This window comes from Apium graveolens, chromosome 2 (genome assembly GCF_009905375.1).
Source record: "Apium graveolens cultivar Ventura chromosome 2, ASM990537v1, whole genome shotgun sequence".
Taxonomy (NCBI): Eukaryota; Viridiplantae; Streptophyta; class Magnoliopsida; order Apiales; family Apiaceae; genus Apium; species Apium graveolens.
Window position 1 is genome coordinate 29,410,105 of NC_133648.1, and position 24,692 is coordinate 29,434,796.

A 24,692-nucleotide genomic window follows, 5' to 3' on the forward strand; every position below is an offset into this window, starting at 1 on the left:
AATAATATCCCTAATTAAAATTTAGGCCCTAATTATATCTCTTAATAAAATTAATTGGCTCTTAATTAATAATTTATAGGAAATAATTTTTAAAATTTTAATTTCAAATAAATACAAAATATATGTCAAAATTTCCCAAAAATTGTGAATAATTCAAAAATGTAAATACATGAAATATTTGAAAGTCTCGTGATTTTATAAAAATAAAAATATAATTTTTGTGGGGTTTTGGGCACCCGTAGGGGGCCAAAAAATCATTTTTCACGAAACAAGATATTTTCTAAATTAACTGGATGTTTGTAAAATTAATATGGTATACGCCATATTTGGAAAAATAAGGGAAATTATTTTATATGAAATATCAGCTATTAAAACAGAGTATGGGTCGTATAACTTTTGATATAAAAGCATTTAACCCTCAATAAAATACCCGAAAATTACTCCGAACTATACGGAACACATACAACAGATAACAACTAGTATTTTATGACTAATCACACTTAATGATATTATAAAACATATAATACACATTTATTATGCTATTAAACAATCATAATTTCTCAGTCGTTACAATATACACTACAAGAAAATTGATCTTTACCTACCAATTGTATATGTAGGTAAAACTATTATATTTGTAGGTAAATAACATTTACCTACTAATAAATTATTGGTAGCGAGTGGTAGGTAAAAGTTTGTAGAGAAAGGATATTTACCTACATATCCATATATTGGTAAGTAAAATGTTATGGGCTCCACATGAGAACAAGTCATCAGCTGATGTGTTCATGGCCCATGCAATGACTAGGATGGTCTATGTGGCTCCTTGTTGGCATGTCACGTGGCGTCTTGTCATCATCCATGTGACGCCTTATCAGCATCCGCGTGGCACATCATAGATGGCCACGTGGCACCTCCATCTATTTTTCGGGGACCATGTCATAATACTTGGCGTTTAGAAAACAAGCCACGTGGCGCTATTTTATTTGCCAATTATAATTTTTCTAGTTTTAGCTATTTATTATATTTTGATGTATTAATTTTTTTTGTTTTTTTATATTTTTATTTATTTACTCGCTAAAAAAATATAATCACAATAATACTAAGCATTAATTTCATTAATATTTAACGAAGTGAAATGAAAAACATGAAAACCTAAATAGTTAAATGAGCAACATAAATTGAAATGTTCAAACAATACTTAAAAACAAAATATCTAAATCTAGAAATCATCCTGAGTTTTCCATATGACCATTAGATACTTCATTGGTTGGAGATTTTGCAGACTGTGGCATAAGGTTGTTCTTGCGTAGAATGTCAACAACTTCAGTGAGAAGACTTTTGGCTTCAGTAAGTTGTTCAGCCATCTCTTGATAGGTTGGCTGGCTAGTCTGAGTACTAGTTTCATGAGATGATTTTGCAATTTTGCTCCTAGCAGAATGTCCCCATCCTCTCAAATATACAGGTTGACGACCAAGTACCATTTCTAATATTTCTTTGTCCGACAATTCTTCCGGTGAATATGCTTCTCTTAGATTCATCATATCCCCCTAATAACATTAAATTGATAACAATTATAATAAAGTGAAATAAAGGCAAGTATAATACATTAAAACAACAAATTACTTAGAGTAAGCATCACAAAACATTTTTGATAACATTGTTCATAAGTAGAATATATAACCTATGAGTTAAAAACTAGATAGCGACTACTTACATATAAATTCTCAAGTTCTGGCCCGGTCCATCCATTCTCATCGAAATGATTTTGACGCCAAGTCTCAATTTGTCCGGTTGAAGAGCTTAATTCCATTCCACGTCGAATATGATGTCTCACTGTGGAAACTGACCCATTTTTAGAATTCCATTTTTTTTGGATTGATTGATGGTATTCTTTAAAGCTCTTTCCTGATAAAAAAAATAGGAAATCAAAATATTGTTAACGCATATAATAAATCTATATAGTGATTATTTTTACAAAATACAAGTAACCTGGAATTGAGTTGAACTCTAGCCATCACATAGCCTTTCCCACTCATCCTGTTGGTTATCTTTGAAGTCTGGATGTCGCTTTTTTTTAGCCGTCACCAAATCGGTTTTACCCCCAATAGATTTGAAGTATGAATGTAACTTGTATTTATAGTTCTTCCAGGCTCTCCTCATTTGCTCATCGATACATAGTTTAGTTGTCTCATCACGTAAGTCAACGTCAAAATTCTCCTGTAAAACAAAAAACTTTATGAATAGTACATTCAATGGTTTAAACATTTATGAATCAATCTTTATATAGATATGTACTGGGAAAAAGTTAACAGAATACAAGATAAACCAACAGGATCTAAAAAGATTGTACTGTAGGCAGCGTGTGTAACTTATATGCTCACCCAATGTATAAAATAGCAAGTGTAAAATAATTTACCAGGAGATAGTTTCGCAATGGTGCTCTAATGTGCTCCAGGACTAGTCTCCAATCTTTATAAGAAAATGTTCCATGATTACGAACAATAAATCCAATCTCATTATTAAACCTCTCAGCATTGGTACATATTGGTTGCCTGCAATTTGCATCAAAAATTACAGACAGCTTTCCTGTTGAGGCTGCCCTAGCCATCTTCGAAGTCGTCATACCCCGAGTTGCTTTAAGGGGATTGTGCCTTGCATTTTGATCTACATGGATATATATTCCATAATAAGAAGTAAGCTATTGTATATATAATATAAATATATTGTACAAAATACTACCAGATCATGCTTGAGAAGACATAGTGCTTTTTGGTTCTTCACTGTGTACACTAGAGGCCTCATGTTGTTCAGTTTGTCCACTGGGGGGTATGTTAGTTCCACTATGTTCACCTTTACGGATAGGTTGTGTAGTGGATTCAACTTGTTGGCTCTGAATATTAGATCGAGTTATGCGACGAGAAACTTGTGGATTTTTACCAGCGGAATTATTAATGAATTCTCTTTCTGCGACAAAAGCACTAGTATCATTGATAGGCAATTCTTGTTTTCCAGGCAAACTATATCGTCTTTTACTGCGTCCCGGTGGCATGATATCTTATACATATAGAATAAGTTAATATATATTTTGAGAGAGATTAGAAAACAGAGAAAATGGAAAGATAGCTTACAAGTTATAAGCAGTTTTAGAGGTTGAAAGATGAATGAAGGACTGGCAGGGATAGAACGTGGACTATATATTTGAGGAGTGATAAACGTTATCATTACTTTACTTTTGATATTAACTGATCCTGGTAAACATGTGCCGCATAAATAGTTGAATAGGATATCTAAAATGATAAAGAAAAGTGGTTGGAAAGTTGAGCGCCAAACTAAAAAATAATTTTCCCTCTATTATATATGATGGGTGCATAAAAAGGTTTTGAGCTTTTTCGATAAATATGTTTTTTTAAATTATTTTTGTAAAACTAAGTTTTTTTAATTGCCAAAATACGATTTTTCAAATTTTTGCAAAAATACAGTTTTGCAACTCGATACAACTAGAAGTAATCTCGAATGCAGCCAAAAATATTTCAGTTATTTTACCTGTTCTACTTTTTATTCAATTTTACTATTTACAAAATAAGGTTTGTAGTATTCATTACACTTAAGATTACATTTTATTTAACGAGTACAATTTTTTAAGCAACAAAAATGATCATATAATTAATAAATTTTAAAACTGCAGTTGTGATTGATTTTGACCCTGTTTGGTATTTATCCGTTAGTTGTAACCATATGAAATAATTATTTTGACCAGTTAATTGAGTCAACTGCCGATTTAATAAAGTTGTTTCGAATAAAATTGCTGGTAAATAAATGTTTGTATTAATTTTTTCTATTACTTAAAGAAATTCTTCTAAGTAGCTTTTTGAAGTTAGCTTGTTAGGACAAAAAAACCATTTCAAAATGCTAATTACCAAACACTAATATTAGAGGTTTTATATGATTAAACCTCTAATTTGATTAAACAGTTATATTTGGCCAAAAAGCTAATTTTCCAATCGGGCTTTGAGGTAATTTCAGTTGTACATATGGTTGCAAAGTTACAAACCATATTTTGCGATTTTTTTTTAAAAACAACTAAGTACTGAATACAAAATATATTGAACCATGTTTCATACACTTTGATATTTTTTTTAAAAAGCAGCTCTTTTTAGATAAGAAAAAAAATTAAATATCAATTATTCGAAAATGCACTAATCAACATTAAATCGTCTCGCGTCATAAACTTAGTGAAAATAATATTTTTTCCGGTTACAACAAAAAGTAGGGACGATAAATTTTTACTTGCGATTATGTTTCTCAATCATAAGTCTGTTACTTTAAAGAGATTTACCGTATACTTTCAATGTCATCATGTGGCACAAGCTATGACATAAGTATTGGAATGTGCATTTCTATAAAATATATAAATATAATCTTTTTTAAAAAATAGTTAATTATTCTTGTATTTAGGTTTCGTGTCGTGTATTTATATCAAAAAAGCAAACTCGATATTAAATATATTCATTTTTTACTTGCTCGTGTACTTTTGTATAGGTGTACCAAATATTACTCCCTCCATCCCATTTTAGTTGTCACATTTGGATTTGTGCTGGTCAAATTGACTTAAATTTGACCAAAATTTATTAATAATTATTTATGATTGAACAAAATAAAAAAATTACATCACTGGAAAGTAGATTTAATCTACTTTAATATATAATTTTTAGTTTTTCGAAATAATATAAGAATAATGTTTAATATTTGGTCAAAAATTGGTCAATTTGACTTCTATAAAAGGAAATGTGACAACTAAAATGGGATGGAGGGAGTATATTCAAACACTAATTATTCGCCTAATCATATCTTATACCAAATTGTTAGTAGAAAAAGATTCGAAAAGAATTTTGTACTTTTTAACACTAAACTAAAGTGTTCTCTTGTGACAAATTTGTACTTGATCAAGTTTTAATAGATAATTAGAGAAATTAATAATTATTTATAAATTTTAAAAAAATATTTTAAGGTAAATTAAACATAATTTTTTAGTAATTCAAATTATAAATATTTTTTAATTATAATATTTCTATTTAACGATAAAAATCTAGTAAGTTTGACAAAGACGGTAAAACATGGTATATAGAATAAATGTAATGTCAGAATATTTCATATTTGGGTCCCATTATTAATTTGTAAAACATGTACGGTAGTTCTTCATATGCATATTTTAAAAATATTAGAACTAAATATTTTAAGACAAAATTCTAACTTTAATATATTTGACATATTAACAAATAAAAGTTTTTTTTATAAAATACTTAGGTCTTAAATCTTACCCCTTTAGCTATTGCTCCTGCTCATTAACAAATAAGAATTAAAATAGTTGAAAACAACAAAACTAATCAATATATCTCAAATGATATTTTTTGTAGCATACAAATTTAATAAATTAATGTCTTTTTTGTTGTAAGATGTAAATTTATAATAGTGCACTAAGATACAGGTCTACTTAAATGAGGAGCTTGTATCAACCCCTGTCCTCAGGATAACTTGCCGCATGAATAGCAAGAATAGCAAAATGATAAAAATCAGATGCCAAACAGTAATTTTCCTATCTAGTACACAATAAACTAGTTATTGCAGACTATTGGGAACCTGCATAATTCCAAAAGATTACCAAAAATTAATGGAACACAGCCACATAACCAGAAAAACCATGGAGGTGCCTATCAATAAAACTGAACATAGAAACACTCCCAAGATCCATATTTAACAATATTAGGAGCACAATTAAATCAAAGAGTTGATATTTAAAGTTCTGAGATAAGTCATCAACCAAAATGACAGACTCTTTTTAATTATAAGCCTTTACATTGCTGTGATGCAACCACCTGCATAGAAACCTCGAAACAAGAGCACAAATGAGCATAATCTCGCCTCTCGCAACACTGCAGACATACAGATTTGTAAAATTTATTAAAACACAACCAAGCAGATCAAGTACATAGCCTACAAACTCCCACAAAAAAAACAGCCAGCATCTTCATTGTCATTTTAAATTTATGTACGCCCAAAAAAGGAACATTAGATAGAGATTCAAATGAAGAGAAAAAATAAATGTTACTCTACCATACATACTTTGCTCATTTTTAGACTTCTGTATGATAAATTCAATAGCCTGAAGACAACAAGATTTATCATCAGATAAAGTATATAAACACTATGCACCTATTTCACAGTTATCCTCAATACCAACAGAGAGACAAGTGAAACTTTACCAACTACAACTAAAGCTGTAACAGACGGCAAGTTCATAAAAAATAAAAGGTCAGGAAATCAGTAGACCAGTAGTAATGGATTATGCAATATTAGAAAGAAAGTAGTTAAATAACCTCACTGCAATTACCTGAGAATCCATAATATTAGGAATCTAATTCTATTTCAGTCTCTTAATCCTCGTTGTCGCTTGAAAAAATTAATTCATCATCAAAGAATATATTTCCATCATCGTAAATCTCATTTTCTTCAGTTCCATCTAGTTCATCATCATCACGAGAAGATTGATATTCATTTTTGGAAAATAAATCAGCAATAAGTTTGTCGGAGAGACTTAAAGATGTAACATCTTGTCGAACTAATGATGAACTTTCAATTGAATCCTCAACTGGTTGAAAAGATGGCAAATGAACCGACTCTTCTTCTTGAAATATATCATTATTCGATAAATCATTAACAACTTCAGATGTTTCAGGAATGTCATACATAGAACGATGATTTACTTTTTGAACAAACCTCCAACTTGAACCACGTTTCATATCAAGGAGATAAAAGACTTGTTGAGCTTGAGTTGACAAAATAAAAGGTTCGTTAGTGTACCAATCAGTTGATGTATTAATGGACGTAAGATTATTATCCACGTAGATTGTTCTGCACTTGAGACTAGAGTTATACCACTTGCAGCGGAATAAGAAAACTTTCCGATCTAAAAGAAATGACAATTCTAAAATCTCAATCAAGACCCCATAATATATAAGATTCTCATTTTCATGATCACCTTCTGTGCAAACTCCAGAAAACTGTGTTTTAAGAGTATCATCATACTCTTTGCAACGAAATCGAACACCATTTACAACACAGCTTTGATAACTATGATATCGTTCTAATGGACCTTGAGATAAAGAGTACAAATCATCATTGATAATAGCTGAATTTTGCACTTGCATTTGAGATATCTACAAAAGAAAAAAAGACATTTATACATTTATGAATGATCACATAACAGGTTAATATATTATTAAAACAGATTCTGACCTTTATTCTGAACCAAGATGGGAATTCTTCTCTTTGCTTCACGTCAATATCTGAATATGAAATGCCTCTTTCTTGCAATAACTTTTTGTGCTCACTGCATACAATGTAGTAAATCTCAATAAGATGTATATTTAAATATTTAAAATGAAATAATAAAATTATACAATTCATTGTTTACTCCAAATATTCTTGGATATCATCCGCAGAATTGTTTAATATATACCACTGAATGATATTCTTCCAATTTTGTAGCAATTTGATAGAAGCTGCTCCTAATGGACGGACATTGGACTTAAAAATGTCCATATGATGATTTGGAAGAGGTAAATCCCAATTACGTTCAAGTCTATTAAATCTTGTTTCTATATTAGAAACATATCTGGATAAAAAACTTACAGCTTCGTCTACCACAAAAGCTTCAACAATTGAACCATCTGGTCGAGCCATATTTTTCACATATCGTTTATACAAACCCATGTGGCGTTCTGTGCCAAACATCCATCTTGGAGCAACCGGGCCACCTAGTAACACTTGATCAGGCAGGTGTACACAAAGATGTACCATAATAGTGAAAAAGGATGGGGGAAATATCTTCTCCAACTTGCACAAAATTATAACAATTCCTTGCCTCAATTCTTCAATATCAGATATAAGTATTGTTTTGGAACATAATTTTTGAAAGAACTGGCATAACTCAATCAATGTACCACGTATATTCTTCGTAAGATAAGGGAGTAATGCAACCGGTAATATCTTGTGAAGTAAAACATGACAATCATGAGTTTTTAATCCTTTGAGTTTGTTATTATCGGTAACGCATCGACAGATATTTGAAGCATACCCATCTGGTACTCTTACACTTCTAATAAATTGACAAAAACTTTTGCATTCTTCTTTAGTAAAAGTATAACTAGCATGGGGTTTTTCATATTTATTATTAATTGTCTTTTTCAACTAAAGCTCCTCACGAATGTTTAAATCTTCCAAATCTTTACGAGCTTTCAAATTGTCTTTTGATTTACCTTCAATATCTAAAAGTGTACCAATAATGTTATCGCAGACATTCTTCTCAATATGCATCACATCAAGATTATGCTGCAACAAGAGCTTTGACCAATATGGCAAGTCAAACAAAATACTTCTTTTACACCAATTTAACTCTTTAGCCCCACGTTTACGTTTTCTTGAAGAATTACTTGGTGCTTTACCAGTTGTACGTGTGGGAACTTCCTCCAACTGTTTTAAAATGTCTTCACCTGTAAAATTTCTTGGAGGACCACGTAACTCAGTAGATCCATCATATTCTTTGCTCCTTCGCCATGGATGGTTCACATTTAAATAACATCGATGTCCTATAAAACATTGCTTATCAGTGATTCTTCGAGATCTAGTATCCTTTAAACAAACTGGGCATGCTAATCTTCCAGCAGTGCTCCATCCAGATAGATAGGCATAAGCTGGAAAATCACTAATTGTCCATAATACTGCAGCTCTAAGTTTAAAAGTACACGCACCATATGAATCATATGCATCTACTCCATCCCATAACTCCTTAAGTTCATCAATTAATGGCTGCAAGAACACATCATAATCTTTTCCATGAGATCTAGGACCTGGAATTAATAAAGACATTAGATAGTTTGTACCATTTGGGGAAGCCCAAGGTGGCATGTTATATGGAATTAATATTACTGGCCACAAACTATAGGTTGATGAAAGGTTTGAAAAAGGGTTAAACCCATCTGACGCCAACCCCATTTGAACACTCCTAGAATCTTTAGCAAAGTCAGGGTATGTATTATCAAAATGCTTCCAAGCCATCCCATCAGCCGGATGACGTAACACACCGATTTCTTCTTTACGTACATCTTTATGCCATCGCATGTCTTTTGAAGTAAATTTATAGCTAAACAATCTTTTGAGTCGAGCCTTTAGTGGAAACCATCTAAGTCTTTTATGTGGGATTTTATTTCGTACATAACGGCTTGACTTACATATTGGACATAACAAAGCATTTGCATTCTCACCGTAAAATAAAGCACAATCAAATTGACATACATCAATTTGTTCATATCCTAAGCCCACATCACAAAGAAGCTTCCTAGTCTGATAATAGTCCTCTGGAAAATTATTACCTTCAGGCAACATCGCCTTGAAACACTTCAACATATCATTAAATGCTTTATCTGTCAGTTTGTTAAGCACCTTAACATTCATTAACCTTACCACAACACTTAGGACATAAAATTCTTTACAATTATCATATAAAGGCATATGAAGAGATATAAGCAAGGAATCATACTTATCATCCACGTTAAATGGAGAATCATCTGCAAAATCAGTAGTTGGACCAATGTCAAAATACTTATTGTTGAAGGCATCATTAAGACCTGCAGCTAAATCATCTTGTTCTCCTTTTATGTCCTCATCTTCATCTTGGGTATTAAATATGATTTTTTCTTTCATTTGATCAATTTTTTCTCCATGATAACACCATTTCTTGTAAGTACTTAAAAAACCATAGGTAACCAAGTGGAACTTAATCACATTGATCTTCTGTGATTGTTTATTCACACATCGACAACAAGGACATAACACCAACCCTTTAGAGTCTATAAACTTCTTTGCCATACTAATGAAATCAGTGATACCATTTGCGTATTCCTCTGATAACTTATCCGGTAGGTCTATCCATGAACGATCCATGTCCTTCCTGAAGCAAATAGGTTTTTAGTCTTTTTAGAAAAAAACATAAACAAAAATTTTTAAAGAACATACAATTAACATAAGTATACAATTATCATATTTTTATGCTGACCTTAGTCTATTATTCACTTCCAACATCCTCTAAACAAATATATAAGCAAGGATCACATTTACTAGTTTAAAGTACTTTTTTAACAAGTAAACTATAAGTAAAAATAAAACATACAAGAAAATTCAATTTCTAATTTTTAAAAAGACAATCAATTTTTAATAAATAAATAAGATACATCACAGTATGCATTCACTGCAGGAATGACAACAAAACAAACTAAATAAAATTTACTAGTTAAAAATTGCAATTTCCAAGACCATTATTTATAATAAAAATTTGGATGGGCATATAGCTATATAAAGTTGGATGGTACTTGGTTATCAGGGTAGCAGTCTCTGTACCCTGGTATTTGTCATGTAATATTTCAAGTTTGAGTTCCTCACTCCACAAATTATCTGACATAACTAATTTTAAATTTAAAGTACAGCTATAATCTAATTTCATAAACTTAATTTTTCTATAGAAACATGTAAGTGCAATATAATTTCTTAAACAAAAAAAAACAGAGGCATATATCACAAAATGCAAACATAAGTATATGCAAACATATATTGTCTAACATGAATATTATTTTAAATTTTGTTAATTTAAGATTCTACATATGAGATTGATTATACCAAACTGTAATATAATTTCTTTTCCGTTGAACTTACACATATCCCAGTTCTCATAATACACATATATATATATAGAATTACAATAATATATATATATATACATATTATGTATATCAAGAATTAAAGTTTAATTGACATTTGAGAAAAACCCATGAACTCAATCAAAATCTCATCCCATAAACTTATCCACTAAACTAGAAAATCATGATTCATCTCCATATTTAATGTTTTGAATCGCTGATATATATACATATATCTAGATGAGTAAGTAAGAGAAATTCATGAAAAAATAATTACCTTTTTGGCAGGAGGAGGGGAAGCGCCTGGATGGTTGTGGGTGCAGAGCAAACCGGGTGTCAATTTTGGGGAAGTAAGAACACAAGTTTTATTTTTTAATTGCTTTAGATGGGACTCGATATGTTTAGTTGGGTGATGAGATGGAAATTATTTAAAATTTTCACTTTATTTGTAGCAGGATATTTGAGATAGTATTTCCACATCACCTTACACGTTATTATTTATTTGCTTAAGAAAATGAAAACATAATAGGTAGGTGTAGAGAGATTAATGTTAAAATTAAAATAAAAAAATTCTACAAAATATGTAATATTTACTTACTAATATATTTTGCATATAAATATTGGTAGGTAAAACTACATTTTACCTACCAATAAATATTGGTAGGTAAAATATTGGTAGGCAAATGTCAGATTTCTTGTAGTGATATATGCATTCGTTAACTATCGAATTTAACTCCGTTCCACCAATCTCGGTTGAATTTATAACTTCGACTAAAGTAGGTCGAAAATAGCAGAAATTATTTGAATTATTTTTTACTGGCAAATTTCCCGCCCACTAAAATTTTTAAATTAAAGGGTGGTAATTTTCCCGTCAATCCCATTTTTTAATTTCGACCAAATTTAGTCGAATTTATTGCGCGGGAATTTATTTTTTGGGTGGAATTGTTCCCGCATTTTTCCCCTCGTGCTAAATTTGACTGGCACAAAAAAGTTGGTCGAAAATACCGGTAAATTAGACCGGATTAATTCGACCGCCCTTAAATTCGACCGGTTGTTGGTCGAATTTACTCACATCTGCTAAATTCGGCCGATTATGGTAGAATTTAGGCGCTGTCGAATTTATTTGGTCGAATTAGCCTTTACTTTCTTGTAATATTAAATACAAGATTTCGATGGAGAATTCTTACTAAAAAGATACCACCATAGAGAGATAAGTAAAAGAAATACGATGTTCAGATTTTAGATGAAAACTCGAGGTCGAGTTTTTTAGAAGTGAAAGAGACTGGTGTAGGACAAGAACCATATATTTTGAAGATAAATTTGACATAATTTTTTTTTTAAAATTATGTTAGTGTTTATTATCCCTGGAATGTTGTTACGTAACGGATCCCTACAAGGTTTTCAACAAATTTTAAGGCTGAATCATTAAAAACACATTCAATATATATGATCAAAATACTATTACAATACAAGTGATGGACAATCAAAAGATAGGGTACGTTTTGAACACAAATACAACAGCACAGAACAAATACTGTTACAACACAAATAATTTAAAGATACTACTAATGGAGACATGCAGTATTAAGTACTTGTGTTTGTGCACTAATGCATCAATAACACAGATTGACACAGATCTGATGCACACCACACATCTTAATTCATAACTTCAGTGACAGGCATACTACGCAGCACAAGTGTCTCGACGGTGAGACCCGGCCCGAAACCGAAAGCTACGCCCCAGTCCAACCCATCACCAGTAGTTGCCATGCCATCTTTCATTGATTTCTTCCTCATTTCATCTAAAACAAACAAAAGACATGCACCTGCCATATTACCATATTCACTTAACACCTTCCGAGATGCCCACAATTTCTCTTCTTTGAGACCTAATTCAAGTTCGATCTGTTTTAAGATAGTAGCGCCACCAGGGTGGGTTATCCAAAACAGCGAATTCCAAACCGATATACCAATGGGCTCAAAAGCTTCTTTTAGTAACTTCTCTATGTTATCGGAAATCAATGTAGGTATTTTCTTTGAGAGGAACAAAATTAAGCCCGACTCGCCCACTATTCCGCGGATTGTGTCCTCAGAATCAGGCACAATGTGTTGGGCTGAGGATATGATTTGGAAGAGTGGACGTTCGGTTAAAGGATCGGGATCGGATCCAACAATAGCCGAGGAGGCCCCATCACCGAATAGTGCTTGAGGAACTAAAGACTCCAGATGAGGCCCTCTGAATGCTATAGTTATGATCTCAGCACAAACGATAAGAACACGAGCACCCACATTATTCTCAGCAAGATCTTTGGCCAGGCGAAGGACAGTGCCACCTGCAAAACAACCTTGGAGGTAGACCATGTGGCGCTGGACAGAAGCATTGAGGCCTACAAGCTTGGTGAGCTGGTAGTCGGGACTAGGCATTCCGTAAGTGGTACTGGTGCAAAAAATGAGGTGGGTGATTTCTGATTTGGGACGTCCCCACTCTTTGATGGCTTTCAAAGCTGCATCTCTTCCGAGTTTTGGAACCTCAATCCACACCATTTCTTGGCGAGCGTCGAATGAGGGGGCAGAGTAGCAGCCTATGTTAGGGTTTTCATCTAGTATATCCTCTGTGATGTGCATGTAACGTGTCTTTATCATGGTCTTTTCACCTGCACACATGCAATTAATTAAATCATTAATTAGGGGAAACATCCAAAAAGGCAATAGTTTTAAACAAGGGGCAAAAAAGAGATTTACAAATTCGCTTCAACTTTTCTTTGAGTTGAGTCATGTGTTCACTTTTTGTGGCCCGAAAGTAGAAGTCTGGATAATCAGACTGGGGGTAACAATTGGGAGGAGTAGCAGTTCCTATGGCAAGTACTGTGGCTGGACCTTTAGCTCTCTGCTTTGCCATTACTTCCTCTACTGAGAAATTAGCCATTAATTCTCTATTTTTAGATATGAAAATGATATCTGGTTTCAAATGTCTTTTTTCTTCTTCTTCTTCTAATTGTGGTGATTGACGAATGACCATTTGCTTTCTTTTTATAGGAACAAATGTCGGATAATTTATTAATATATATACGAGCGGTCAATTGTCCAATAATTACAAGTCCTCTTTCTCTATATTTAATATATGAGCCCGACCCCAAAAAAATTAATATATGAGATATTTTATTGATCATTGCTTATAATTGAAAGTATCATATTAAAAATAAGTTGTGCATAATCTAGCAAAATAAGTAATCAAATCAAAAGGTCGTTATGAAAACAAGGGAGTGCATACATGAAGACAAAACAATACAAACTTAAGAAAATTCCAGGTGTGAAAATTTCTTTCCTGAAATTTAAATTATAAAACCTTTCAGTCTAAGGGGATATTTGTTGAACATAGTTTATCACCATCAGGGACCGCGGGATTTAATTTTGGGGAGGGCCAAACGTATAATGTCAAATATCATAATATATTTATACTTAATTTATGCATAAATTTTGGTTCAATATTATTTTATTTTATTATAAGCCAATCTCAAATATTAAAATTTGGAATTAAACTGAATATGAGTTGATATTATATTTTTATTATTCTAATCTTATTATAATAAAAATTATTAACAATGCATTAATGCACGTGAGAAATACAAGGAAACAACAATAATAATAATTAACATCCAGAATTCAGATGCAAATATATATTCCAGCTTGGTGTGGTGGTCAGGTCACTGCTCAGACCCATCCTCCAGTGCTGTGCATCTGTAGCCCTTGGATTCTAGCTACCCCAACCAATACGGAATATAGTCATAGAAAATTAATATAGTTGGTAAAAGTAGTTTATTAAATTAATATGATTGGGACCTTCAGTTGAAAAAGTCGTTTCATGTATTAATACAGTTGGCCCCTTTAGTATTAATTATTCCCTCCGTCCTCCTCTATTTTTACATTACGGGACGGGGGGCTTGACACGTATTTGAATATTCTAATTTAATGTAATATCATATTTTTCTAAAATTCTTCTTTTTCTAAACAAAAATATATTATTCAAATTTTTATATACAAAAAGAAAATTTTAAAATAAATTACGAAACTATATTTTATGATTACCTTAAAATACTTATCAAACATGTGAAAAAATGTAAATATATGAGGGGATGGAGATAGTAATTTATAGAGAAATTTATAATTATTAGTTTATGTTGTTAGAGAAATTTGTTAACAACACCCCGAGTAAATATTGCGGGAATAATTAATTTTACTAGTGATTTTTCGATATTGGTATGGCTCAACAAAGCAGTCGTGTCATCGTACATATTTGAAGTTTGAGAATAAGTCGAGGGTGTTGTGCCCCGGATGACTCTAATCATTAGCTTTACACAATAGAACTCGCATCCGGGCTCTACTCTGAGGGAATCTTCGAAGGGAAGCAGCTACTAAATGGTTCGATCAGTCTTTCCCCCTATCTTCATGAAATGGCATTTTATCGGAAATTTATCACTAGAAATGTGACAAAAAAATAACAATTAAAGGATAAATACTGGCTTTAAGGATAATTACACGTTTTAATAGATTAATATTGAATTTTAGTGTCCAGCAGAGTTAGGACACTGAAACCATACATGAAAACAGTTGGATTAACTGTTAAAACTGGTTTTGGCATATAAAAAATGTGAATTATTCTTTAAGACATGGAGTTCAACCATAAAAAACTATATTGAGTTTGATACTTGTATATAAGGTATATAGGCAATTGCTAAAAGAATTCGAATATTCACTTTCTACGCGAGTTGACACGTAACCATTGTGACTATTTTCCGAGTACATTTAGCCGGATTGAGAAGGACCTTCTCAATCATTCATATTCGGTTCTTTGCCGATTCAAATCAAACTCTTATACAATTCCATCTACATTTCTGCAGTCGTATCTCTGTGTTGCAACTAAAGACTGTAGGTGCAACATTTTACCCGAAAATTATGGATAATTCAATTATTTAAGCATGATATTTATTCGGGGTGTTGTTATTAAATTTTTCTCATAATAATACTTAAAAAAAGGCAAAAATGAACTTAAAATCAGGAGAAAAAGCTAATGTAACGTTTTTACGATATTCGCAGTAAATCAAAGTTAAAAAATTATGCAGTGTTTAACCAACTCCGATGCAAGGTATCATATTCTAAACAATTTATGTTATTTTCTTAATCAAATGATTTTAAAAACTAATGCAACGTTTCTCTGGAGCGTTATTGCAGTAAACGTATATTTAGCCCTAAATGTTTTTTTTAAATTTAACTAGCAAGCAGTTTCTTCTCGTCTCTGGGTCTTCTTCACCAAGGATATCGAATTCTCCTGACTTCTAATCGAACAGATTGAACTTTTCATCCACAAACTTTGAACATTCCAACTTTAAACCAGTTTGAGAGTTTGTAATAATCGGGTTCCTCTTAAATTCTTTGATTTTGAATTTTAGGGTTTTCAGTTGGGTCCTTCTCACTTGCTGGGTCCGATTTTTGTTGTGTAAACTGTGAGTATGAATCAATGTATATGCATATAACAGGTGTTTGTTTGCAATGTAAAACAGAGAAGGTATTAAACTGGACGTTATCAATTAAAAAAAACTAGAGAACTGAGTACATAAACCTGGTGTACAGGTGAATGCCAAGAAAATAGCACTTTACTTCCTACATTATCTCTTGACTACAACGTTTATTCCACTACTTTCCTAAAACAACTGCACTACTATATGACCAAGTCATATCACACAACTGAAATAAACTCAAAACAAATAAATAACAGCTAACAAATAAATAAACAAGTCTATATTATCCCAACAATTCTCCCCTGTAATTTAGACTTGTTTATGCAGATTCTGAACTCCCAGGAGCGACCTCATCTTCTCAAACTTCACCATCGCCAGAGCCTTGTTTATTTATTTTCTTTGAGAGGAACAAAATTAAGCCCTCCCCTCCCCTGTCTGTTCTAAGTGCTTCAATTTTTCTTTCAGGATTTTTTTCAACCAATGCACGGAATTTTTTAAAAGCATCAAATGCCTTACTATTATTTTTCAGCAAATAAAACCACATCACACGACTATAATCATCTACGAGGAGTAATATGTACCTGTTACCAGCTGGTGTGCAAGGCGAGATTGGTCCACAGAGGTCGCCATGGACCAGTTCTAGCGGTTTTGTGGTGTGAAATTCTGCAGCCTGTGGAAAATCCTTTCTAGTATGTTTTTCCATTACGCATCCAGTGCATGCTTCACCTGGTTGGATTATCTTTGGTATTATACGGACCATGTTTGTCGTAGTCATCAAGTTCATCGCCTTAAAGTTCACGTGCCCAAGCCTCCAATGCCAAAGCCGATTCTCACTTTCATGTTTTACCAGTAAGCACTTCAAATCAGCTGTGTACAGAATGGCCTTGTATAGCCTGTTCATGGATCGCTTAACTTTCATCAATAACTCCCCTTTTCTGCCTCGAATCCACGGAAACTCACCGTTTATTTCAATCTTATGTCCTTCCTCCGAAAGTTGACCCAAGCTGATGATGTTACTACATAGGGAAGGGATATAGTAAACATCTTTCAAAGTTGGTCTGTCACCGTCCTTGCACTGTAGTGTAATTGACCTCTTTCCTTTAATTTGAACCATGAACCCATCTCCAACCTTTACTTTTCCAGAAACATGTTCATCTAATTTGTTGAACTTTGAATTCTGTCCAGTCATGTGGTTACTGGCACCATTATCCAGGTACCACGGATTGGATTCCATATGCACCTCATTGTCCATCGACTTGAGCTTTGGATTCCATATTTTGCAAACAGCAACGCGGGTTCTTCATCTGAAATTTGCACAATGTGAGCCAGAGCCTTGTTTATTTATTTTCTTTGAGAGGAACAAAATTAAGCCCGACTCGCCCACTATTCCGCGGATTGTGTCCTCAGAATCAGGCACAATGTGTTGGGCTGAGGATATGATTTGGAAGAGTGGACGTTCGGTTAAAGGATCGGGATCGGATCCAACAATAGCCGAGGAGGCCCCATCACCGAATAGTGCTTGAGGAACTAAAGACTCCAGATGAGGCCCTCTGAATGCTATAGTTATGATCTCAGCACAAACGATAAGAACACGAGCACCCACATTATTCTCAGCAAGATCTTTGGCCAGGCGAAGGACAGTGCCACCTGCAAAACAACCTTGGAGGTAGACCATGTGGCGCTGGACAGAAGCATTGAGGCCTACAAGCTTGGTGAGCTGGTAGTCGGGACTAGGCATTCCGTAAGTGGTACTGGTGCAAAAAATGAGGTGGGTGATTTCTGATTTGGGACGTCCCCACTCTTTGATGGCTTTCAAAGCTGCATCTCTTCCGAGTTTTGGAACCTCAATCCACACCATTTCTTGGCGAGCGTCGAATGAGGGGGCAGAGTAGCAGCCTATGTTAGGGTTTTCATCTAGTATATCCTCTGTGATGTGCATGTAACGTGTCTTTATCATGGTCTTTTCACCTGCACACATGCAATTAATTAAATCATTAATTAGGGGAAACATCCAAAAAGGCAATAGTTTTAAACAAGGGGCAAAAAAGAGATTTACAAATTCGCTTCAACTTTTCTTTGAGTTGAGTCATGTGTTCACTTTTTGTGGCCCGAAAGTAGAAGTCTGGATAATCAGACTGGGGGTAACAATTGGGAGGAGTAGCAGTTCCTATGGCAAGTACTGTGGCTGGACCTTTAGCTCTCTGCTTTGCCATTACTTCCTCTACTGAGAAATTAGCCATTAATTCTCTATTTTTAGATATGAAAATGATATCTGGTTTCAAATGTCTTTTTTCTTCTTCTTCTTCTAATTGTGGTGATTGACGAATGACCATTTGCTTTCTTTTTATAGGAACAAATGTCGGATAATTTATTAATATATATACGAGCGGTCAATTGTCCAATAATTACAAGTCCTCTTTCTCTATATTTAATATATGAGCCCGACCCCAAAAAAATTAATATATGAGATATTTTATTGATCATTGCTTATAATTGAAAGTATCATATTAAAAATAAGTTGTGCATAATCTAGCAAAATAAGTAATCAAATCAAAAGGTCGTTATGAAAACAAGGGAGTGCATACATGAAGACAAAACAATACAAACTTAAGAAAATTCCAGGTGTGAAAATTTCTTTCCTGAAATTTAAATTATAAAACCTTTCAGTCTAAGGGGATATTTGTTGAACATAGTTTATCACCATCAGGGACCGCGGGATTTAATTTTGGGGAGGGCCAAACGTATAATGTCAAATATCATAATATATTTATACTTAATTTATGCATAAATTTTGGTTCAATATTATTTTATTTTATTATAAGCCAATCTCAAATATTAAAATTTGGAATTAAACTGAATATGAGTTGATATTATATTTTTATTATTCTAATCTTATTATAATAAAAATTATTAACAATGCATTAATGCACGTGAGAAATACAAGGAAACAACAATAATAATAATTAACATCCAGAATTCAGATGCAAATATATATTCCAGCTTGGTGTGGTGGTCAGGTCACTGCTCAGACCCATCCTCCAGTGCTGTGCATCTGTAGCCCTTGGATTCTAGCTACCCCAACCAATACGGAATATAGTCATAGAAAATTAATATAGTTGGTAAAAGTAGTTTATTAAATTAATATGATTGGGACCTTCAGTTGAAAAAGTCGTTTCATGTATTAATACAGTTGGCCCCTTTAGTATTAATTATTCCCTCCGTCCTCCTCTATTTTTACATTACGGGACGGGGGGCTTGACACGTATTTGAATATTCTAATTTAATGTAATATCATATTTTTCTAAAATTCTTCTTTTTCTAAACAAAAATATATTATTCAAATTTTTATATACAAAAAGAAAATTTTAAAATAAATTACGAAACTATATTTTATGATTACCTTAAAATACTTATCAAACATGTGAAAAAATGTAAATATATGAGGGGATGGAGATAGTAACTTATAGAGAAATTTATAATTATTACTTTATGTTGTTAGAGAAATTTGTTAACAACACCCCGAGTAAATATTGCGGGAATAATTAATTTTACTAGTGATTTTTCGATATTGGTATGGCTCAACAAAGCAGTCGTGTCATCGTACATATTTGAAGTTTGAGAATAAGTCGAGGGTGTTGTGCCCCCGATGACTCTAATCATTAGCTTTACACAATAGAACTCGCATCCGGGCTCTACTCTGAGGGAATCTTCGAAGGGAAGCAGCTACTAAATGGTTCGATCAGTCTTTCCCCCTATCTTCATGAAATGGCATTTTATCGGAAATTTATCACTAGAAATGTGACAAAAAAATAACAATTAAAGGATAAATACTGGCTTTAAGGATAATTACACGTTTTAATAGATTAATATTGAATTTTAGTGTCCAGCAGAGTTAGGACACTGAAACCATACATGAAAACAGTTGGATTAACTGTTAAAACTGGTTTTGGCATATAAAAAATGTGAATTATTCTTTAAGACATGGAGTTCAACCATAAAAAACTATATTGAGTTTGATACTTGTATATAAGGTATATAGGCAATTGCTAAAAGAATTCGAATATTCACTTTCTACGCGAGTTGACACGTAACCATTGTGACTATTTTCCGAGTACATTTAGCCGGATTGAGAAGGACCTTCTCAATCATTCATATTCGGTTCTTTGCCGATTCAAATCAAACTCTTATACAATTCCATCTACATTTCTGCAGTCGTATCTCTGTGTTGCAACTAAAGACTGTAGGTGCAACATTTTACCCGAAAATTATGGATAATTCAATTATTTAAGCATGATATTTATTCGGGGTGTTGTTATTAAATTTTTCTCATAATAATACTTAAAAAAAGGCAAAAATGAACTTAAAATCAGGAGAAAAAGCTAATGTAACGTTTTTACGATATTCGCAGTAAATCAAAGTTAAAAAATTATGCAGTGTTTAACCAACTCCGATGCAAGGTATCATATTCTAAACAATTTATGTTATTTTCTTAATCAAATGATTTTAAAAACTAATGCAACGTTTCTCTGGAGCGTTATTGCAGTAAACGTATATTTAGCCCTAAATGTTTTTTTTAAATTTAACTAGCAAGCAGTTTCTTCTCGTCTCTGGGTCTTCTTCACCAAGGATATCGAATTCTCCTGACTTCTAATCGAACAGATTGAACTTTTCATCCACAAACTTTGAACATTCCAACTTTAAACCAGTTTGAGAGTTTGTAATAATCGGGTTCCTCTTAAATTCTTTGATTTTGAATTTTAGGGTTTTCAGTTGGGTCCTTCTCACTTGCTGGGTCCGATTTTTGTTGTGTAAACTGTGAGTATGAATCAATGTATATGCATATAACAGGTGTTTGTTTGCAATGTAAAACAGAGAAGGTATTAAACTGGACGTTATCAATTAAAAAAAACTAGAGAACTGAGTACATAAACCTGGTGTACAGGTGAATGCCAAGAAAATAGCACTTTACTTCCTACATTATCTCTTGACTACAACGTTTATTCCACTACTTTCCTAAAACAACTGCACTACTATATGACCAAGTCATATCACACAACTGAAATAAACTCAAAACAAATAAATAACAGCTAACAAATAAATAAACAAGTCTATATTATCCCAACAATTCTCCCCTGTAATTTAGACTTGTTTATGCAGATTCTGAACTCCCAGGAGCGACCTCATCTTCTCAAACTTCACCATCGCCAGAGCCTTCGTCAACGTATCAGCCTTCTGTTCTTCTGTCCTGACGTGTTTAATGACTATTTCTCCACGTTCCACACACTCACGTATATAGTGATAACGAATATCAATATGTTTACTGCGCCCATGAAACACTGGATTTTTAGCTAAATCAATAGCTGACCTGTTATCAATAAAGAGTACTACTGGCCCTACTTGACTCCCTGTGATTTGCTCCAGTAAATTCTTCAACCATATAGCTTGACACGCAGCTGCTGTAGCTGCCATGAACTCCGCCTCGCATGAAGATAGTGCCACACAACGTTGTTTCTGCGAGACCCATGTTATAAGACTTTCATTCAAATAGAAAACCATGCCCCCCGTACTCCTTCGATCATCTAAATTACCTGCAAGATCACTATCTGAATACCCGCTCAGCAAGTTGTTTCTACTGTCCCTTGTGTACAACAGACCAAAATCCAAGGTCCCTCTAATGTAGCGCAGTATGCGCTTTGCAGCATGGTAATGCATCATAGTAGGCCTCTCCATATACCTGCTTATTATGCCAACTGAATAGGCTATGTCGGGTCTTGTGTGCACTAGATAACGCAACCCACCAATGATACTTTTGAACTGGGTTTTATCAATTAATTTTCCACCCTCGTCTTTGGTTATGTTTTCTTTAGGATCCATGGGGTACTTGGTAGGGTTGCAATCTGACATTCCTGCTTTGTCGAGCACTTTCTTTGCGTACGCAGTTTGCTTCAGCTTGATACAGTCATTCCTTTGCTCCACTTCTATTCCCAAATAATAGGATAGTTTACCCAAATCACTCATCTCAAAAAGATCACCCATCTGCCTTTTAAACTCCTCTACGACTGTTACTTTAGTGCCTGTTACTAAGAGATCATCGACATAAACTCCAATCACCAACATATCCTCCCCTGTCTTCCTTGTGTAGACTGCGTGTTCATATGGGCATCGAGTAAACCCCAGTTTTTCAAGACTTTTGTTCAACTTAGCATACCAAGCACGAGGTGCTTGGCGTAAGCCATACAAGGCTTTCACTAATTTGTAAACTAGGTGTTCCTTTCCCTCCTTCACGAAACCTTCGGGTTGAGAAACAAAGACTTCCTCTTGTATCTCACCATTTAAGAACGCAGATTTGACGTCCAAGTGGTGTACCTCCCATGAGTTCTTTGCAGCGAAGGCTAAAAGTAATCTCACCGTTTCAAGGCGGGTGACAGGGGCGAATATCTCCTCGAAATCTCTCCCCTGCTGTTGGACATATCCCTTAGCAACAATCCGTGCTTTATACTTCACGATATTTCCCTCTGTGTCCTTCTTGATTTTATATACCCACTTCAGCCCAATAGCTTTCTGTCCTGAAGGCAGCTCAGTTAACTTCCACGTATTATTTCTTTCGACAGCATTTATCTCATCTTCCATAGCTTGCCTCCAACAACGCTCCATTGCAGCTTTTTCAAAACTTGTTGGCTCAACAGTGCCCATAAGCATGAGTTCATCTTCATCCACTTCAATCTCATCAGTGGCATTGTATATTTCTGTTAGTGACCTGAAATTTCTGGGCACGTCACTTGTTTCCGTATCTGAACTTGTTGCAGAATTCTGGGTTGTCTCAAGAACACTGTTCTCAGAAGCGCTGTTGGTCCCAAACGATTGTTCAGCTTGAGGAGTATGGTGGTCACCATGTTCTTGTTCGTCTCCAGATGCTCTTTCATTCACGTTATATATGACAAACGTGCCTGGATGTTCCCCTGATCTTATTTCAACTTGTTCCCAGTCCCAACTGTGTTCCTCATCAAAGACTATGTCACGACTCACGTGGACACTTTTGTTCACAGGGTCATAAACTCTATACGCCTTTGACCCTGGATCCTTTCCAAGGTTAATCACGACCTTGCTTCGATCACTGAGTTTGGTCATTCCAGGTTTTGTCAGTTTCATATACGCCAAGCATCCAAAAACTCTTACGTGACCAAGATTTGGTTTCATATCGGACCACGCCTCATAAGGAGTTACCCCAGAAATGGCTCTAGTAGGTAATCGATTTAGTAAGTAAACCGAGTGACGAACGGCCTCTGCCCAGAATATAGATGGTATTTTCCTTTCTTTAAGTAGACTACGTGCCATTTCGACAACCGTCCGGTTTCTCCTTTCTACCACACCGTTTTGCTGCGGTGAATACGGTGCTGTAAGTTGTCTTGTGATTTCTGTTTCTTCACAATATGAATTGAACATCTTTGACGTGAACTCTCCCCCTCTGTCCGTCCTGAAGATTTTTACCTTTCTAGTAGTCCCATTTTCGACCTTTACTCTGAATTTCTTGAATGCCTCAAAAGCTTCATCCTTATTTTTCAGAAAATATACCCACATCACTCGACTGTAATCGTCGACTAATAAGAAGAAATATTGAGTTCCAGCTGCTGTTGAAGGCGTAATGGGTCCACATAGATCCCCATAAATAATTTCTAACGGTGCCTTTGCACTGTAAGTCGCCTGACTTGGGAATGAGCCTCTGCTTTGTTTTGATAGTAAACACCCTTCGCACACTTCATTCTATAACTTCATTTCAGGCACACCATGAACCATTTTTCCAGTAGTCATTAAACTCATGGCCTTGAAGTTCACATGCCCAAGACGGGCATGCCACAACCATGAGTTCTCATCTCTTTTAGACAATAAACATTCTGCACTATCACTGTCAATGATAATTTTATACAGTCTATTGTAAGCACGTTTTACCTTCATGATCAGCCTTGCTCCTTTGTCATAGACCCACAGATGTTCACCATTGAGTATGACTTTATTTCCCTCCTCAGCAAGTTGCCCAAGGCTTATTATGTTACTACACAGTGAAGGTATATAGTATACCTTATGCAGAATTCTGTTTTCACCATTCTTGCACCTCAGTAACACCGTTCCCTTTCCTTCAATGTGCACGGTGGAACCATCTCCAAAACGGACTTGTCCCCTCACACTTTGGTCCAGCTCCCTGAACTTCGATAATTGGCCCGTCATGTGATTGCTGGCGCCGTTATCAAGGTACCAGACATTAGAGTTGTTGGTTTTCCCATCACCCCTTGCATTAAGTTTGGGCATCACTTTCTCCTCATTGATGAGCATTACACTTTCTTTTTCCTCCTTTTCTGACAGTAACAAGGCGGGCTCATCATCCTGCATTTGGGTTAGATTTGCTTCTTCCTTTTGTTCTCTTGGTTCA

At 34.1% G+C, this 24,692-nt stretch overlaps 4 protein-coding genes across 5 annotated transcripts; all 4 read right to left on the reverse strand.

The window, feature by feature from the left end:
• Nucleotides 1-5,529: 5,529 nt before the first annotated feature.
• Nucleotides 5,530-8,137, reverse strand: LOC141705882 (uncharacterized). The gene is made up of 4 exons (XM_074508748.1): nucleotides 7,475-8,137; nucleotides 7,297-7,390; nucleotides 6,392-7,217; nucleotides 5,530-5,933 (listed from the first exon to the last, which is right to left on the reverse strand). The coding sequence occupies exons 1-3, from the start codon at nucleotides 7,858-7,860 to the stop codon at nucleotides 6,435-6,437; spliced, it is 1,263 nt and encodes a 420-aa protein (XP_074364849.1). The 5' UTR covers nucleotides 7,861-8,137; the 3' UTR covers nucleotides 5,530-5,933; nucleotides 6,392-6,434.
• Nucleotides 8,131-11,153, reverse strand: LOC141705880 (uncharacterized). Of its 2 annotated transcripts, XM_074508747.1 has the most exons (3): nucleotides 11,029-11,153; nucleotides 8,811-10,009; nucleotides 8,131-8,648 (listed from the first exon to the last, which is right to left on the reverse strand). In XM_074508747.1, the coding sequence occupies exons 2-3, from the start codon at nucleotides 10,000-10,002 to the stop codon at nucleotides 8,251-8,253; spliced, it is 1,590 nt and encodes a 529-aa protein (XP_074364848.1). In that variant the 5' UTR covers nucleotides 10,003-10,009; nucleotides 11,029-11,153; the 3' UTR covers nucleotides 8,131-8,250. The 2 variants fall into 2 exon arrangements, with proteins under 2 accessions (XP_074364848.1, XP_074364847.1); XM_074508746.1 differs by having other exon boundaries at nucleotides 8,131-10,009.
• A 1,016-nt stretch (nucleotides 11,154-12,169) lies between these two features.
• On the reverse strand, nucleotides 12,170-13,759 carry LOC141707210 (chalcone synthase 2-like). The gene is made up of 2 exons (XM_074510252.1): nucleotides 13,494-13,759; nucleotides 12,170-13,405 (listed from the first exon to the last, which is right to left on the reverse strand). Exons 1-2 carry the CDS (start codon nucleotides 13,675-13,677, stop codon nucleotides 12,408-12,410), a joined length of 1,182 nt encoding a protein of 393 aa, XP_074366353.1. The 5' UTR covers nucleotides 13,678-13,759; the 3' UTR covers nucleotides 12,170-12,407.
• Nucleotides 13,760-16,323: 2,564 nt separating this feature from the next.
• Nucleotides 16,324-18,589, reverse strand: LOC141707211 (chalcone synthase 3-like). The gene is made up of 2 exons (XM_074510253.1): nucleotides 18,324-18,589; nucleotides 16,324-18,235 (listed from the first exon to the last, which is right to left on the reverse strand). The coding sequence occupies exons 1-2, from the start codon at nucleotides 18,505-18,507 to the stop codon at nucleotides 17,568-17,570; spliced, it is 852 nt and encodes a 283-aa protein (XP_074366354.1). The 5' UTR covers nucleotides 18,508-18,589; the 3' UTR covers nucleotides 16,324-17,567.
• Between the last annotated feature and the right edge of the window lie 6,103 nt (nucleotides 18,590-24,692).

Excerpts from the sequence above, each read along its gene's own strand:
- LOC141707210 (XM_074510252.1), bottom strand. The coding sequence starts at position 13,677 with ATGGCTAATTTCTCAGTAGAGGAAGTAATGGCAAAGCAGAGAGCTAAA. Across the intron at positions 13,406-13,493 it reads AGAAAAGTTGAAGCGAATTT|GTGAAAAGACCATGATAAAG; the intron begins GTAAATCTCTTT and ends GCATGTGTGCAG.
- LOC141705882 (XM_074508748.1), bottom strand. The coding sequence starts at position 7,860 with ATGGTACATCTTTGTGTACACCTGCCTGATCAAGTGTTACTAGGTGGC. Across the intron at positions 7,391-7,474 it reads GATATCCAAGAATATTTGGA|TGAGCACAAAAAGTTATTGC; the intron begins GTAAACAATGAA and ends CATTGTATGCAG. Across the intron at positions 7,218-7,296 it reads CATCTTGGTTCAGAATAAAG|ATATCTCAAATGCAAGTGCA; the intron begins GTCAGAATCTGT and ends TTTCTTTTGTAG.
- LOC141707211 (XM_074510253.1), bottom strand. The coding sequence starts at position 18,507 with ATGGCTAATTTCTCAGTAGAGGAAGTAATGGCAAAGCAGAGAGCTAAA. Across the intron at positions 18,236-18,323 it reads AGAAAAGTTGAAGCGAATTT|GTGAAAAGACCATGATAAAG; the intron begins GTAAATCTCTTT and ends GCATGTGTGCAG.
- LOC141705880 (XM_074508746.1), bottom strand. The coding sequence starts at position 10,002 with ATGGATCGTTCATGGATAGACCTACCGGATAAGTTATCAGAGGAATAC.